This window comes from Helicoverpa zea, chromosome 5 (genome assembly GCF_022581195.2).
Source record: "Helicoverpa zea isolate HzStark_Cry1AcR chromosome 5, ilHelZeax1.1, whole genome shotgun sequence".
NCBI lineage: Eukaryota > Metazoa > Arthropoda > Insecta > Lepidoptera > Noctuidae > Helicoverpa > Helicoverpa zea.
In genome coordinates this window covers 7,583,983-7,603,795 of record NC_061456.1, presented here as the reverse complement: position 1 = coordinate 7,603,795, position 19,813 = coordinate 7,583,983, and the positions used below count along the sequence as shown (strand labels likewise).

General features: G+C 35.9%; 1 protein-coding gene across 1 annotated transcript; it reads left to right on the top strand.

The window, feature by feature from the left end:
* The first annotated feature begins 14,639 nt into the window (after positions 1–14,639).
* Positions 14,640–16,400, top strand: LOC124630387 (zinc finger matrin-type protein 2). The gene is made up of 3 exons (XM_047164268.1): positions 14,640–14,904; positions 15,168–15,409; positions 16,108–16,400. The coding sequence occupies exons 1-3, from the start codon at positions 14,790–14,792 to the stop codon at positions 16,345–16,347; spliced, it is 597 nt and encodes a 198-aa protein (XP_047020224.1). The 5' UTR covers positions 14,640–14,789; the 3' UTR covers positions 16,348–16,400.
* Positions 16,401–19,813: the final 3,413 nt, after the last annotated feature.

Sequence of the window (19,813 nt, the reverse complement as noted above, 5' to 3'; positions counted from 1 at the left end):
CGTGACCCTCATTTTTTTCCAAAAAGTATGTGTACATACACATGTATACATATAGATACCTAATCATTCATTTTAATACGTCTTATCCATTTCACAGTCCTAATTATGAGCTTATGCTTAGTCCCCTGGTAATGGTAAACCTCATTTCATTTGTTGTCGAATCTCATGTCAAGTGATTCGATTGTTGATTCGAATCCAATCACAACGGCAGATTACTCTTTAGCTACATGATCGAGCGCGTAGCGGCAAACGAATTTTAGTATCGAGAACGTTTCGCATTTAATATAATCGATTTTATAGACACACTATTAGCTTCCATCCATGGTTTTCCTAGCGTCCCGGGGAAACTACTTCCCGGCCATAGGAAAGACTATGTTATTCTGATATATGTATAAACCATATACGGAATCTGGTGAAAAATACCTACTGAAAAATCTACGTTGCAATACAGCAGAAGTTTTTAATTCATGTCCTAATTAATTAAAAAAGTATTTTTAAATAAACGAGAAATTGCAGTTGTTCCACAAATAAAGTATTCCATCAAACTGATCCGTGCCAAACTTTGAACTATATTTCATTTTGACAAGGTTGTTCCTTTAAGAGCGCATCGCCGACTCCATAAAAAGGGTATAAAAACACAAAAGCTTGAGTTTCCACCAGAAAGCCTTGTTCACGGTTCCTGAGTCACGTGACGCTTTGCATAGAAATATGATCCTGTTAAATTTTGTCACAAAACGCACTCAGACTGATGACTCGTAAGGTGAAAACCTCATTTACATATTAACAGTACCCTGTAGTCCTTAATCCTTGGGTCGCAGGTGACGAGCACTCGCCAAATTGATATTTTATACTTGCAATTACACAAGCGATCCATTTACATCCCTCTGCCTCAAGCTGGGAACACGAAAAATTGCCTCAACTAACGTGATATTATTAATTCAACCTTATTTATCATTAGCCTGATTAAAAAATGTATTCAAAATTCTTGTGACTAGGCTTCACTGGCGTCGGTCTCGAGTGCTATAAAAATATTCTAATAGAATGGCATGAGAATAAACAAAATTATTAATTTACCTTATATGAGTAATATGCATGAGAGTGTATAAAAACACATAATGTTGGATAAAAATACCACCATAAAACATTTATTTTTTCGAAGAATTAACCTCATCACATGCAAAAGTACCAAATTATGTTTAACGTTCACAAAGCAGTAGAGGTCTGGTTTAATTATGATGGCGGATGATAGCGCAGTTCGTGGCAGAACAATGAGCAATATGAGCATGTTGTTACAATTAGCGCTCCCTAACGAATCCTGCTCATTCCGTAAAGACCATTAATCAAAAATCCTGCTGCAAATTCGGTGCGTGCACTACCAAAGATATAAATCCTATTTACTACGACCTCCGAGGCGGAAATACACTTTGGTGGAAAAGTTCCAACAATCAAATCCGATTTATAGAACCGAATAGGGTTTCATTTACATTAGCAGATTTATTCGGCCAATATGTTGCGTGCGAAAGTCATGTTTTGTCTAAAAACAATGGGTGTTAACTGTGTGACTTTTTCAATATTTTTAGTGCATTTTTTATCGGATTTGTGTGTATGTAGGTACAGGTTACATGGATGACGTGATTAATTATCTGTTTTTAAATACATGGTGTGGTCGCACCATGTGTGCAAATAGGTAAGCAAAATTGAGCATCTGTGTACGATATGATACCTAAACACAAGTTCAATATTTCATTATAAATAGAGAAACAAGTGTAATTGTGAACGTCCTCTATTTTGCCAAACTATTATACTTAGATAGTTTACCAGGGATTTCTTCCCTTATAAGTAGCTAATATGGGAAAGTTACGAGCTATTATTTATCATAGTGGGTGGTGAAATCTGTTGCCTCTGCGCCAACTCGGGCCCATATTTTCATTCCGAAGCGACATGAATTCGTAGCGGCAGTAACACAATGTAGTCAATTTACTTCAGTCCCGGCTGAAAGTTTTCTCAGTTCTGTCAAAGTTGTGATTGCCTTGTTTTCCATTTCGTTGTAGAAAGATGATAAATAAAACTTGGATTCGCCAAGTGCACGTCTCTCGCCTACTCGGACGGTAGCGCCAGCTTTATTTACAGATAAACATCCATTTCTGTAGGAAGTGACACTTTGCATGATATTAAGAAGAAGATAAGAAAACGATGACCTCATACACTAACATAAAAGTCGCGCGTAATGGCTTGTCTCAAAGGTGAATTTTCTCATCCCGAGTACAAACACATACATCCGGAGACAGAGCGTGTATTAGAAGGCATTTTCGCTTTCCTTTTGTTGAAATTGTATCGTAGGTAATTTTCATATAAGCGCAGTAATGCGCCGGTAATGGTCCATAACAGAAAGCTCGCAATATATAGAGGCCGTCCCTCACCCCGCGCCCCACCCCCGCGCGCGCCCACATGTTGTACAGCACTACCACCACACCACACACTAACAGAAACAAAATGTTCAAACTATTCAGGATTTATTACTAGATATTCAACAAACCATTCAGACTGGAATGTAGCAAAATATCGAGCAAACAAGCACTGAGTTGACAGTGGCTGTTACAAACACAACAAAGCACATATCGTAAAATAATATTTTATGTACCTTTTGTTTCCCAATTTATTATTCACAGTTATATTTTTAGCTACAATTTAAGAATTTAACGGTCCGCCAAAAGTTATCACGTATATATTAAATCTTTGGCGTTACGAAATAATAAAATACCAGAGTAAAGATAAATTTGTAGGTAATATAATAAAATAGCGGCGTCGAAAAAATTAAATTAAATCTTGTTCGCGTCCAAAATATGCTCGGGAACGCGTCGTGCGCGGATGCTTTCTTTTAAATATCTCCAATGGCGGATTTTTTACATCTGTAAAGCTATATTAAGAGAAATTACTGTAGCGGGAAATGTTTTGTTCTAGACACACGGCAGTGTGTCCGCCAAGTTCGAGCAAAAAAAGCGACACACCGGCCGTGGGTTATATTACACGAACCATTTCGGGCCAAATTCGACCCCCCTGTAACTCAAAATCTATTTTATTTACGCATATCAAATTTCTAGTATCTGTTGAGACCCCTCACTTATCTAAAATACAAAATTTCATTAATACACCTATTGTAGGTCTTGAGATATTGACGTCAGAAAATCTTTATTTTTACTATACACTCACTGAATGACTGACTGACTGACTCACTCATCAAAAACCTAGACCACTTCCAATGGTCGTATTGACTTGAAATTTGGCATGGAGGTGGGTCTTTATGTCAAGGTAAAGGGAAAAATCTGAAAATGGCCAAGTGTGAGTCGGTTTCAAAATAATGAAGGTGTTTTATACCCGGTGTAAATTTATATCCCTAAGGAACTAAAACGAACTAAATTTATCTATATTTATATAATATATCTTCGAATGGTCGTACCGATCTGAAATTCGTTACGAAGGTTTGTATTTAGTCAAAGTAAAGTAAAAATCTGAAAACGGCCAAGTGTGAATCACTTTCGAAAATAACGAATGTGTAACTTTGATCCACGAATATAATATATGATAACATGTCATGTCAGTCAGTTGGTAAATCTAGTCCATTTAGTTAATCTAGTTCATTTCTTTGTAAGAAACATAGTGCATATTAAAAAATCTGAAAGATAGTATAAATGAGACATTTCTTTAATTAACTTCATCATAAGAAAAAAATAAAATAAACAACCTTACAAAAATAAATGAAATCCCACCCAAAACAAAAATGTAAAAGACTGCCAAGTTCGATAATATGGGAATGCTTCGCCTATAAAAGAAGTGAGATCTGAATAAGTACCAAGTTCCATACACATACCTCAGTTAAAAATAGTTACTTTTTAGTGATGTTACTTGGCAAGTTTTAATAGAAAATTGTATACTTGATTCATGCGTTTAGTAGGTTTATAACAAGGTGTGTGAAAACTTGCCAAGTAACATCATTAAAAAGTAACTATTTTTAACTGAGGTATGTGTATGGAACTTGGTACTTATTCAGATCTCACTTCTTTTATAGGTGAAGCATTCCCATATTATCGAACTTGGCAGTCTTTCACATTTTTGTTTTGGGTGGGATTTCTTTTACCTTTGTCCATATAAGTACCGCTAGGTGAAAGAGGATTTTGTGTCTTTTATTCCACTATATTGGGTAGAATAAAAGAAATCAAGATAATTGACATCGACGATGTTTCGAACCTACGTACATAAGGAAGACGACATTAAACTTAAACAACATTTAAATGGTAATTGGTAGTCAACGCACGTACACCGCAAGTAAAAACAGATTGTTGCGCGAGACTTAAGCCGTGGACGACGTTACAGAACAATGAAAGCTCGGCGTGGACAAACCATAATCCTATTTGGTGTGCAGAGCTTGGCTCGGCGGGCGAGCGTCGTGCTGGCCACACGGGCGATGGACAAACAATAACTCTAACTCACACCTCTCGGAAACCACCAGAATTAACTAGAATCACCAGGGAATTAACCAGACAGAACTCTCCTAGAATTTCCTACAAGAATTGCTAATAGCAAACACAGAAACCATTCGGTTTTACAATGTATTTATGGATGTATGCATGCATACTATTCACAGTTAGCCTTCAGTTAATTAAGACCGTCTTGAGTCTACTTATTTCGCTGCTGCTAACAATTTTGAGATGCAAAATTTATTCGACTTAAATATCTTTACAATGTAATACTACTGTATTAATTTTAAGTATTCGAGAAGTGTTGTTAAACGGCATTTACTGTAGATAAAATAGTAAAATAAATGAACTCGTGGACTATTTTAACCATGGCGTGATCATAGTTGACATGGAAATAACCTAATTCTAAAAAAGCGCTTGTAGAAAAACTTTGAAAAATTAAAAGTTATTTTCAAAAATAAAAACACTCCCACGAGGTCAAATATTGCCAATCAAAAGAAAATTCAATTCATAAAACTTTGTATCGACCGCTTATAATTCAATACCAACCGAACAGATTGGGCAATTTAAAACAAATAGAATGTTTAAATTTCAATGCAAACAGAATATTTTAAAATGTTGAAGTTTTCCAACACGATATTCGCGGTATCACCTAATGGGATTTACGAGTTGCACATGGAAAACGCTGCTAATGGTTTAATAATTAAACGAACATTTCTCACTCTTAATGGTAACGTATCCGGGAAAACGGAGCGATTTAAACGATACCTTTAAAATTTACAAAGATGTTTTAAATATAGTAAACAAATCCAGTCATAAAACTTAATAAGTATATGCATCTGTTTAACATCAAAGAAACTATACCATAGGGAAGCATCGATCAGTTTGAACAAGCTGCTCAAATATTAAGGAAGGCAGAAGTAAAACACATACTGATTAATTCCAAACTAGCCCGGTACATGCGGAGAATCGTTATAGCTCTGTGTACTTGTTGAGTGAAATATTCAAGGTGAGGGTGTCCCGTCGGTGTGTAAACTCGAACAAACAGTGGGACGTGTTGCTCCGTCGAGATAACTAGTGACCGTCTGCGGCGTTCCCTAATTAATTATTCGACAGCATGGACATACTTGCCCTTTGGATATTACGATGGAATTACATTAAGTGCGCACAAACTCAAAATTAAGACAGGACAGCCTTAAGTGATGTTTACGTGTTTACCAACTATTTCAGAGCCGGCAGAAAATGAATGAAAAGTTTCCAATAGCTTACTGAAATATTGTTACAATTTAATTAAAAATCAAATTAATATTTTTGGGCTACCTGCTACCTGTTTTTGAATATTAAGAGATACATATACAGATATATATACAGATTAAGCCATCATAACTGTCAGTTTTCTTGTTCCTAAGCTGTTGATGGTCACAAGGTAATATTTTTTGTCGCGTAATGATTATAAGGCATTTACCCTTCGGTTAAAACACCACAATTGCTCCATTTGTCTTTGCTCTTACATTTTATGAACAATACAGCGAGTGGATAATGATAATGACTCTATTTTAATGCAATTTGTTTATGTGACTATAGTTCTGTACACCGTTGGATGGAGTAGGCTATCGGAGTAGGTTCCTATGGTATGGTTTGTTATTAGAATATTGTGTTGGAATATAGGCCAATTTTTTAGTTAGTTTTGAATACTTATATACCATATATGGCCATAAACCATAACCAAAACTAATTAACATTTTAATTTTGCGTAAGGAAGATGAAGCCACATAAGGAACTGTAATAATGAGTATTAGTTCAGCGGACCATATCGTGTAAACTACTTATTTTAAATTTTGGAGATATTTAATTGAATGCCCGAGCACTTTGTAAAAGTGGATGTTCTTCATTTGTCACTGTCATAATCCAATTTTTCACAGAAATAGATGATTCTAACACAAGTCCCCACATCTTAGGCGAAATGATGTGTAAGATGACAAAGTAGAAATACCAAAGTAATCTAATCTCTACCTAGTAGGTAATAAATCAGAAAGTGTGAATATATGTCTAGGTAAGTTAATTCATGTTCTGCAAATATGCAAGGTATGATTTTTTAGCATGTGACATCGCATTTTTAAAGAAAACTCTTTTTAAATTATTCCATTCATTCTACTTATTGTAATGTTTTTTTAGGTTAGCTTTAAGTATCACTTTTAATCTCGTTGGATAAAAAAATCTTAGTATTCACACAGCGTTGAGTTCCCATAAAGGATTTGTGATTAAAGTAAACTTAAGCTCCGACTCCGATCTAGGATCAGGCAGCTATTATGATAAAAATAATCACCGCTTTTTATTTCCCAGTGAAAAACAACACATGCTTGTATTATAGGTAAAACTTGTAACATTATAAGTATGTATATTTATGTACTTGTGGAATGAACATATTTACTCGTGTATTTTATTGGGAAAAGAGAGTTTTCACACAACATTTTCCTTCTATCATATTCAACCAAATAAATATTAGTTCTGAGTTCCCCATATTATTTACTTATATAATATTGCGAAAACTCTCTTAACGAAAAATAAATAAATATGAATATCCAACTGTGAATTATATTTATGTAAGGAATTCGACCTTTTCTATTAAATTCCGACCTGTAAAAATTCTATATTAAAATTACAAATTCGTAATAAAACGTCTTTAACTGTTGCCGAGGCAGTTTATTGGAAATTTGAAATATTTGATTTCATTTTCTTTTGCGGTCCTGCGTTGTCAGAAAAAGGCCGAATTTTACGATTTGTGGCTGATTTGTCTTTCCGAGTATTTCAAAGGTTAAGACGCTGACAGACGTACGTAATATTTCTCATTTTAAAACAGATGTGCTGTCGTTCGTCTTGTATTATTTTACGCAAACAATGCATTCACAAACGGAATGCACGGCTCGGGGCTGAGGAATAAGCTGAATAATGTCACTGATGTTACCGCCGGCTCCGACGCTATTTGCCAGACACCACCACTATGTACGCATATTATTCTATCTAAACGTACACATAACTAAACATATGAATGGCACAAGTATGTATGCACAACATTAAGCCGCAACACGTGGTATATACTTAAAATAATCCACAAAAGGATTAGTAAATAATTATAATCTCTGTAAAAAAAAATCCCTCCAAATTTTTCAGTCAATTCACAAAAGTTTTCACTAAGTATGGCTAGATTCGTTTTGTGTCATAGGAACGGATTATTTAGTTACTTCTCTGAAAACCCATCACTTCCAAATAAAACGAGTGTCTATGGTTCTGGGAATCGTGCAAATAGAATGACGTTTCGAAAGAGCTTTTATAGGCCTATTTGAAACACTATATAGATAGTCATATACCTCAACAATCTGAAGTACCTATATGGAAAATAGTTTTTCCTGGGTAACTTCATAACTAATTGACATTACGTAATATGAGTTGATGGTGCAAATGAATATTATAAAAGAACTGGTACAATCGTGAACAGAAATAATTGAACCACTTTCATAGCTTCGGGATATTGAAGTACTTATACGATTAAACCCTTAGTTCAACAAATCCACCTGCATCGGATGTTCGTAAGTAATCCACTGAGGTTTGATCCCAATAATTTTTCAATGGTAAATCCATACGATTGTTCAATATTTTCAATGCTGATCTCTGACGTATTCAAAATTACCTACTGATGCTCAACTTAATTTAAATCAATGTTAAGTATTATATTATCAACGCCGAAGAAGCCATAAAAATGATCGAGTGCCAAAACAATATAACTGAGAAGACGTTTAAGTTTCCTCTAAGACTGTAAGTACTTGCCTTGATTTTTTTTTTCAGAAATAAAGGGAAAACGAATGTCGCTTTTACAACGAATTAATGAATGAAAAATATTGGGTCTAAATATTTGCCAATAAGATATTTCCTCAACATTTGATACCAAATAAAGGTTTCAGAAATACATTCGAGGCTGTGGAATTTTATTTAACATTTTTAGGAGAAAATTGCTACCCTCACGGACTCGTAAATAAACGACTAAAGATATGAGAAAAAAGCGTAATAAGCGCTGCGATGAAAGAAACTTGATGTGAATGTGTTATGTTTTCACGCACATGATTTCCGGTAAAACTGTTTATATAAGAGATTGGTTGAAGCCTGAACCTCGCCTTACTTAATTACTACTGAAACTTTGTACCCAAAGCTACGAAATACGTAAGGACGTCCCTTGCGTCCATGATATCATAAATACTTTAAAACTCATTATGTATGGGTCAACCTATCAGAAATATGCCACAACGATCCTTTAAGTTTGAAAGTCCAACCTTCGAAAATCGAAAACTTACAGGTACAATATTTTTTTCAGTCTTTATTTAAATTTATTACCAAACACCCAGGCATCGTTATTTTTAACAATATCCATTAAATTCAACCAGGTATATTTTTTTTGTCGTTAAGACCTAATAAAGGCACCTACTTGCTACCAATCTGTAGAAACATGTACCAAATGTTACTGTGTAGGAACTGTGCCCAAGCGGGAAGACTTCGCACATTTCCAGAATTCGCATTAGTTCAAGGTTCTTTTATAACGCTTCAGACTACTTTAGACAATGTTAAGCGCCTTCTGATGGACTTTATGTCAAAACTACGGACAAATGCTTCGCGAATTTTAATTGGGGAGCAAAAATGTTCAATGGTTTCTTTGTGAAATTATAACAACATTTTTTTCACGAGTTAGAGTGAAGTCCGAAGTAAAGTTGATAACATTAGGTTAAATGATTCTTTTATTAAGTAGCAAAATATACGTTTTTATGACCATCAAGTACTCTTTAAAACTATATGACTTTCATCAGCAAATTCGGCGGTTCATATTAGCATAGGTACTTAGATGTAAAGATCCATCTATACAGACCTATAAGAGGTAACATAGAGCAAAGATACGGGACATTTATGGCTAACATTAACAGTTGAGCATCACGGCACGAATGCACACAAATAGTAGCAGTCCTTCTTCAATGGCTCCTATACTGCTTTACGCTCGCTTGCCTCTCAGACATGCAATATTGCGATATAGGTCAATAATACTGTGTTATATATATTAAATAAGTAAGTAAGTACATATCGTATTAATTGAACAACATGCATTACTACACCATGTGGCACATCAATCATAAATACCGAGTACCTTCGAAATAAATATTTATTATATATCGCAGTCCAATCCCACAACCCATCATATCTCCCCTACACGCATTAATTTTACCGTCCGAAAATACAAATTGGTGCGTCATTTAAAACACAAGGGATGATACGAAAATGTACCATTTTGAGACCGTTTTCATTTGTTTTTTATCACCATCCTTTCCCTGTTTCTTTTTATACTTATTGGATTTCATTTTATGAACAATATATCCTTTATTAGGGCATTTGAATTTTATTAAACCAATTAGATATTGAAAGGAAATTAAAGCAAAAAATCTGGGTTATTAGGTACTCAGAACAAAATGGTATAGAATTCTATTCAGAAGAACTTTTCAGTTATAAAGCATTTATTTTTATATTGTGAGACAAGGCTATAACTACCTGTCGGCTGTCTATCGGTCGCCACAATGCACTTATTCCCGGTAACAATCACCGAACACATTCCGCCTGAGGCTTGCAATTGTTTGAACTAAACCACAACAAACGCTCGTAAAATACTTAGGAACAGTTTACTAACACGTAGCTCGGACTATCCTGGTATTTAGGAAAGGTAAACACTACTGGTAGGAACGTGAGGAGATTTATTTCAATGTGAAAAGTGCTTTGGGTGTTAAATATTTAATAATATTCTCCTAATCTTTTTCTTTCAAACTATCTCTAGCTTTCCAATAACATTATAAACTAATTTAGTAAGTATACCAACCACTACAGGGAAAATGTTCTTGTTAGTCAGTAACTAACAGCGAGCAGCTTCGTACTTATCGGTGATCAAGTAATTTTCCGGGCGAATTGCCAAAATGTGCCGAGTTAATGAAGTGATGGTACGGTGGTCATAAAATAATACTCTCATTTTCACCAAATTCTTCATAATCATAATATACTAAATTCGATCTCCCGATTTGGGCAGAATTTTATCGTTCAAAAAGTAGCTGTAAATCAATAAAACTAATAATAAATGTTCCTATTGGTCTATATAACACCTACATTATGGCTGTGACAGCTGAGAATACGTACAAAGATAGTTTTAGGAGTAAGAGAGTCGGGTCTCGAGAGCTGTCGATAAAATTCCATTCCAAATTGTTTTCAATATGTTTTATCGGAATGTGATAGTGAGCAACGTTTCTGAGAGAATTTTCCTTGAAATTGTGTTGATATGATTCATTTTATACCATGGTAAATGAATGTCATTTGTGCTTTGTCTGTAACGTAGTACCTATGGCTTTACTAGATTTGCCGAAAAATGGCCGAAACGAGCCGATGGTTATGAATAAATGATTGAGTTTAGAGTATTGATCTTTCAGCTAGAAAAGCGTTATACTGTGAACTGTATATTTTTGTTTCGAGTTGGTTTTAAAAATGATGTGGCGTTCCTGTTAGCTGAATTTTAATGGTGAAAAATAGCGTTAACAGGAAAATACTCTATCTACTGATAAGTGAATAGAGTCGAATATTAAGTTTCATATTTCATGATGTACCTGTATCAAGATTTATTAGAAATTCCTCGCTTTGTGATAGGTGAATTAAGTTTGCTCGTGGTTTATATTAAGATAGATTGTAACAACGACCAACTTAATATCAATAAATATTTTGTTGCGAAAACTAGTAAATACCTACCCGTTTGATTACTCGAAACCGTATTTAATTATTTTTATCAAAAATGTTGACAAGCCTGAAGTATAATTTAAAAAGGTAAAACTGCTGCTATCTTCGTAAAATACCTACTCACCTGAGCTCATAAGTAATAACGCGTTCGATATCAGAACATATATTCCCGTTCGCGGTCCGACGTCGTTATAAATATTCAACGAAACAATCGAACCTCATTATACGTTAGAAGGTAAGATAGAGATGATTTATTGAAGCAGAAACAGCCGGGGGCGTTCTCTCCGGCTCGCTCGATGCCGGCCGCAACACCTAGACATCTCATGCAAATCCCTAGTGACATGTTTTACATCCACACAGTTCAACGAACATTACCGCCGCGCCGCTTCAATGTTGTCAAACCAATTCGACCCAAGATTACATCCATTATAACTTGTAATTCGTTCTTACTTCGCTCTACCGCTTTTCCGCTTGAAATATTATAAATGACCTCCGGTTATAACACATCAACCGTTAAAATATTAAGCCAAAGTATCACGGTAAGTGGTGATAAATAACGCCAGTATCTCACACACATTAACTCTAACATAGATCCAAGTCGCAAAGTATCCCAGTGTCTACTTACGAACTCATCTTTATAATGGCTCCCTTTATACTCTGAAAAAGAGGCTTTTTACGTTAAGAACCAACGATTTAGCGTTAGCTTAATGACTGTTAAGGTGATGACGTGTAAAGAAAATTGTGCCAATTTATTTGGTGAAGTCAATTTGTCACACACTCGACGTGTGTTGGATCTCGCTTCACGGGTTCACCCTTCCTCGTCAATTCTTTCAGGCTATGTCCCCTCATGGGACCAATGCAATCTACATTGGAAGCGACTGAAAAAAACGGTTTACGTTAAACGGTGTGCGAGTATACCTAAACCAGTTTATTATCGAACAGTGTAGGTGCCAATATTGTTAACTTTTTATAAACAAGAGTCTATTTATCGGATAATAGACAATCTACGACTATAACTTACTATGAAAGAGGTATATTATATTTACGAACGTGTATATTTATGTAGGCACCTGTAGGCACAAAATAAATTAGCTACATTGTAACTACATACATTCTTATCACCTTTTTCAATACCTCTTCGTAGCCACATGTAGCCAAATCATAGGCAGCTCGTAGCCGTTTCGTAGCATTATTATAACTTCGTAGCTGCGTAGAATATTGTATCTGGTAGTAGATGTACATAGGTACATGTCGTTTACAAATATTTTTACTATCCCCAACTTGATTAGATGTCAGTAGACCTGAAAGGAAGCTGAGACAGAGGCTTTATAACTTTTTTTTCTTTACTAGGTATAATTATGTTTAAACCCATTATTCAACTTACGTTTACGAATCGTGTATGAACTTGTGTCATTAAAACATAATAGGTGAGTATAATTTACAACAAAAATGTAACATTTAAAGCGTAAACTCTACAAAACAAAATGAAGCCAATATTTACTTTCATAAATAAACTACGTAGGTACTACAGCAAAAAACAAGAGACATGATAGATAACTGCTATCTCGCCGGCAAAAAGGGCAAAATGAAGAAATTTCTCGTCATAATAATATTATAGTCATGCCATGTGTCACGGTCGCGCGGCCGCGCTCGTTCTCTTCATGACGTCACTTCGTCAGGCTTCTTGTCCCAAATCGCGTCGCATTAACCCATGCTTGTCTATGAGCACTGCTGTATTATATTTTGCTACATCTACAACATTTTCGTATTTATTTTTATTTCCCTACACAGGTTGAGGTTTACAGCTGAATGCGCCTAAAAGAGGAAAGACGTATGGGTATCTTTAAGAGGGAATCTCTTTGAAATGAATTGCTTGCAATTAGACTCCAATTGAATATTTCTAAATTAAAAGTTTGTAGCGCCAGTTAGTGCGTAACCAGGTAACCAGCGTTAGAAAATACTACCTAATAATGGCAAGTTGCAGTACCTAAGTTCCTACTGTATGCTTTAAGTACTTGGCTACCTGAACATTTCTCACCTGCTGAAATTATCAGAGACATTATCATTTGCCCCTACCTACCTTTAGTAGGGCCTACCTACCTGTAGGTACAGTGCGGTAAGCTAATAAATCACTGATGCTTCCTATCTATGACAACTACATAATAGATAATGTTTAGTAAGTGATCATGAGCTCTGGTAGATGGTTTTGGGATATCGGGTCAAGAATTACGAATATATTTTTTTTTTTTTTATTGCGCAATGATTTCGCACCGTTTCGCATCGTCTTTCTGTCTGCTTAGACGACAGACCCGTGTCGACGACGCGCGTTGTTCCACGCGCTCCTCAAAGAGATGTCAGCAACCCCAGCGGGGCCCAGCAGGGCCAAGGCCTGCCGGGGCTGCGGGTTGTTCGAAAGAGATACCGCGGCCCTGGTACATAAAAGGCCTATGACGGAACACGACGGTTTTTAGTCAGTAAGAATCTGACACTCCCTCTCCGCTGCTAACCCACAGCGGGAGGGGTCATTTGATGATTTTTGACGTCGGAAAAAAAAAAAAAAAAAAAAAAGCCCTATTGCTACAAAATCTGCGTTTACATCTAAATTCAAACTGAAATCGATTAAATAACATTCAAAGCCAATAAATTGATGTTCTTACAACGTTATAGGAGTGTCGGTCCCTCATCAACTCTTTTTATTGGATACTCAGCGTTGAGCGTCATTACCCCCATCAGTTTTTCCCGCTCCCTTCGTAATGTCGTCACTTTGTCTCATCAGCCGTTCCTCGGACTTGTATTAGGTAGGTACTCTGATGACCATTTATTAGGATTTTGTTTGATGCTGTTGCTTCATTTATTTAAAAATACAAATACCTACCTACATAATATACCCGGGTAATACCTATTATTCGATCGATTAATCGATTAGATCGTGGTTTTTACCTTTTTATTAAATAAAGGTACTATACTTAGGTAGGTACTTAAAAATTAATTTGAATAATGTTCTTCTTCCTTACTGCAGTTTATATGTGAGTAGCGCCATCTTGCTTAAGTTAAAGGAACTAAAACCCGTACATATCTAAACCCGAACTGAGATAAATGATCATTCAGAAGAGAACACTATAACTAAGCTGATTTCTTGGAGAGTTGATTTTTTTACGAAGTCAAACATCAATTCCACGTTTATGTAGCAGTAAGACACGTTATTAAATACTGTTAACATTTTGAAATCCGTTATACATTCATACAATCTTGCAAATGTAAGATTAATATGCAAGGTTACCAAAAGAGTCTTTACCAGGAAAAAAGCTGGACCACAAACGCGTTGGCGATGGAAATGAAAGTGACAGTGACATTTTATGACATGTCAATTATGTCAAATTAAATTCACAAAACATTGCCCTCATTTTAGCGTTGCGTATATTTTTATTGTTGACGAAATAAATAACCCATATAAACAGAAGCAATACAACTATTTTTCCGTGCCCTTAGACATAGACACAATCCGCCAAGATGACGATGAGACCAGACGATCATCGTAGAAAATGGGACAAGGATGAATTCGAAAGAATTGCAGCAGATCGGTTAAAAGCTGAAATAGAAGAAGAAGAACGTGCTAAAAAGAAAGGTAATCTTACTCACCTGTCAATAAGACCATATTTTGTAAGGCAAAAGCCTGAACACTGAACCCTCATTACATTAACAAACAACAGTAGCAACTTTAAAAGAAACAAGCTTGATGTAAAAACCTTTCATTGTTCTGAGTTATATCGCGTTGTTCAAACTCGTTGACATATTTAACGTCTCCACTCATGAACAGTATATTAAATATAATATCATTTACGTCATCTTACAACAATAATAACTAACCAATATCATGGAACTTTTCAGCCCCACCTATAAAGAGAGAGCTCCTCAAACAACGAGACTATAAAGTTGACTTAGATTCCAAGCTTGGTAAAAGCGTTGTGATCACAAAGAACACACCCACCTCGCAGTCCGGAGGTTACTACTGCAATGTCTGTGATTGTGTTGTCAAAGATTCTATCAACTTTTTGGACCACATCAATGGCAAAAAGCATCAACGTAATCTTGGCATGTCCATGAAAATTGAAAGGAGTTCCTTGGATCAGGTTAGTAGATTCAAATTATTAAGCTTGAGAAATGAACCCTAAGGTTGAGTTCAAACCAAACTAAGTGAGCGAACGGTACACCGTTTATTGTATTTTCATACATATTCACTTTTTTTTCTGCATATGAATAACTGATCATATGTTATTACATATATAGATAGGTAGATAGCCTGCTCACATTCTGCAGCTGACAGTCAGTTTGGTTTGAAAACAGCCCTAAATTGGTGGGATATGCCCTAAGTAGTTGTAAAAATAATGAGTTATGTCGAGGTCTTCCAGATTAGACTATATCACTTGAAATATTTCGTGTTTCTCATGAAGTGGCCCTCAATTTACATACAATAGGAGTTTTTTATTTTAAATAATAACAGCACTTGACCATTACATGAGAAATCTGTGTATGATGTAATGATATTTGCTGGTGTGCAAATATACATGAGACACAATTCATTTTCCAGTGTCATATAATAACTGCTGACCCAGAGATGTTAATATATTAGTAAAATTTATTTGAAGTGTTTTGCCATGTTGTATTTTCGCTTATTAGAATATAAGTATTAAATTCTGTTTCACCCACACATACAGGGAAAGCCTCCCTTACACATATAAAGGGTAGTCCAGCCAAACACAAAAACTTACATAAAGTTTTATAACATTAATAAGGATGCCTATTCAAATGTATATAATTCAAATTACAGGTCAAAGCACGATTTGCAATGAACAAGCGTAAACTAGAGGAAAAGAAGCGTGAATATGAGTTAGACACCAGACTGAGAGAAGCAGCGGAAGAAGAAGCCAGGGTTAAGGAACAGCGTCGGGAACGACGTCGTGACAAGAAGCGCAAGCTCATGGAGTCTGAGGATCCTGAAGATAGTCCAGCACAGTCTGAACTGGCCCAGATAATGGGTTTCTCCGGCTTTGGAGGGTCCAAGAAGTAATGTAGTAGGTTTAGTTAATAATGGTCTTAATTAAAATGTGTTTAATATTTCAACTTTTGTTTTTTTTCTTTAAACTGCATTCTAAATCTAAATGAGGAAATATTGATTGATACCTATCATGTATGTATGCAAAATTTCAACAATAGTTTGCTCTTTCTGTGCTACTTATATCCATTTGCTATTTCATTTAAATGTCTTCAGCTGAAGAGTTTATTTTCTTTTTATAATATAAGAAAGGGTTTAAAAATGTTTTGCATGGCAATCAAGCACTTGATTAATGTACAAAAACATATTCAGCCAAGAACTTGCTTTCTAGAGAATAGGTACCTACTTGCTCAATTTCTGGACGGTCTATAGCAGTAAGCCAGGCATTATAATTATGATTGTTTATCAAGTTTCATCAAAATCCATCCAGTAGCATTTGCGTAGAAACAAAAAACAGATACTCCTGCCTTTATAATATGAGGTGTGGCTTATGTATGCAACAACGCCACACCGGTAAGTAGGTACCTCTCTGATAAATACACCAAAGTCATCATAAAACATATCGTGGTTTAATTAAACATATAAGTAAGTAATGTTGATTTCCATGGAATTACGTGGCGATGACTGGTCATTTCCGTCCGAGTACACGCCTATGATACAGTGTCCAGTATTCTATTGTATGCATGCTTTCATGCGGAACATGCAACTGAATCGACAAGGTCGTTTCAGTTAATGAAAACACACACGACGTAGGTACCTTCTAGAATCTTATGTTGGTATGAGTATCTACGTACTTAGATGAAAATTAGAAAAATGAGCCCGAATTTTTTCGTCACTTTGAGGACTCAAAAAGTAAACACAGACAACATGGAGCGAGCAGAGAGAGAGTAGGTACAGACCCAAAAAAGATAAAAGATTCCTATCAAATAACAAAAAGGAGCAAGCGCGAAGAGAGCAACCCCACATGTGTTTAAATTAGTCGTACTAAATACTGGTTGTGGTAAAAGACAATCAGCCTTACTTATAAAAATCTCTAATCATCTTCTAGCATCATTTTAACTAATTACTACTTAAAGCCTTAAGTAGTGATTAAATGTTAGTTAAGACATGCCTAAGCAACGTTTATAAGTAAGAATTACCGGCTCTCTTAAACAGCCCTTAAGTACCTATTATCTATACTAATATTATAAAGCTGAAGAGTTTGTTTGTTTGTTTGTTTGAACGCGCTAATCTCAGGAACTACTGGTCAGTGTTAGATAGCCCATTTATCGAGGAAGGCTATAGGCTACTTTTTATCCCAGTACGGGAAGTAGTTCCCACGGGATGCGGGTGAAACCGCTGGCAGAAGCTAGTTATTTATATAATTCACGTAAGGCTGTAAGTAGGGGCTGGGTTGATAAACACAGCTCCCACCGTGCTACCGATTGTACGCGCTTATCTCAGAAAGTGTTGATCGAAATGAAAATGTTTTGCTTTTTTAGGTACTTATATAGCTGTTTAACACGTAACAGTGTTTTAGTGATCGATCGATCCGCGCAGCACTAACTGAGCCAGGGGCTCTTCTTCGAAGAAAGATACAGACTACTTTTTATACGGGTGCGCGCAGCAGTTTCCCAGAGTCGCGACAAAACTGCAGAAAACACCTAGTAGGTACTATCTAGTACGTAGGTACACGTACCTACCTACCTACATGTTATTCCCAAAATGATAACCTTAACAACTATGTACCTCAAAAGTAGGTACCTACCTGACAAAACATACACACAGAGCCATGCATGCAATGGCTATTACGGCTCTGAAAAGATTGTCAATAAACAAAAAAAAACGGTCAAGTGCGCTTACGTCTGGTACATCAGTGGTTCTGTACCTCCATCAGCCGTATGAGTGAGTCTACATCGATGAGAAACTGGAAGAAATGCTGTTATATAGTTTTTTGTTTTTGCAGGACAATACACCTATGCTAATGAAATGAGTTGGACTTTTTATATGGGCCTCAGTACCCACCATCATTTACCACTTTGGAATTTAGGGTAGCTCAAGTAGCTAAATTAGTTTTCAGGCTAAGGTCTGGCTGTTTGATTGAATGGCTACTTGAACAGTTGACTGCGACATATCTTTGTTCGGTCGGAAACTTTTCAGACCACCACATATTACCTAATAGGTACTTTATTAACCGAAGACCTCTGAGAGCGCAGAACTCTAAAAAGGGCTCTAAAAACCATGTTTTGTAGTGATGATAATGCAAACCATGATTTTCCGCTACAATCAGGCGAAGCCACGCCCTCGTATAAAAGGCAAGTTCACAGTCATGGTGAATCAAAGTGGTGACTGAAACCGGAGACATGAAGACGCTAGTGTTAACTCTCGCTCTTTTGTCATTATTTTATTCCTGTGTATTGGCATATCAAGTAAGTGAATATTCATAATAACCTTCTCTTAGTTATTATTCAATTTCAAAATATTTTATCCAAGTACCTAAAAGGTCAGACACAAGAAAACGTTAAGGTAGGTATTTAAATCCGAACTTCTGTCTGTCTGTACCGAGGTTCTTTTACTGGGAAATAATTCATATGGTCAATTTAAATTTTGAGTCCTACTTAATTAATAGGAAAAAAGTTCGATGTTAATAATCAAAACAGATTTTTCATTATCACCAACTCAGGATCTGCTCATGAATCTATAGTCTACCACAAACTGTAGGCGGGAACTCGTCAACGGTATAAAGCAGCTATCTCATATTAGGTGTTATTTTATTAGATACCTAATAAATAAATGGTTATCGCTATTTCGGGTTAACCTAGAAATCGAACGTGGGTCCCCGTGCACGCTAGTCGCGCTTTCGTCCACTAGTAGACCAACGGGTAAAGTTATCTAAGGTGGGCCTTACGATCTGCTGGGGCTGCGGGTTGTTCGAAAGAGATACCGCGGCCCTGGCACATAAAAGGCCCACGACGGAACACGACGGTTTTTAGTCAGTAAGAGTCTGACACTCCCTCGCCGCTGCTAACCCACAGCGGGAGGGGTCATTTGATGATTTTTGACGTCGATAAAAAAAAGGTGGGCCTTACGATTCTGTAGGTAAGACAATGAAAAAAAATATGTTTTATGGTTTTTAAAACAAAAAGGGCGTTCCGTTTATATAATAAATACCTTTTTATATGTTTATATATGTTCTGTTCATGGAGTTCCAAAGACCTCGTGCAAAATAATTAAAATGCCTAGGTACCACTGCCAAATAGGTATCTACTTAAAAATAAATAGGTAATTATTATTTTTTTCGTTTCAGATTTCACTTCAATCGCCTAGCCTTTCATGTAAGTAACACACCATCTATAAAGATCCTGGTTTAAAAAGTATGCAGTCAATTTTAACTCATTGATGCAAATCGTTTCACAAAGACATAAAAATCCAATGTTATTAATTGTGTAAATGTAAATGTGGTTGTAGCACCTATCGGCTACTGACCTAACAATTTCCATAT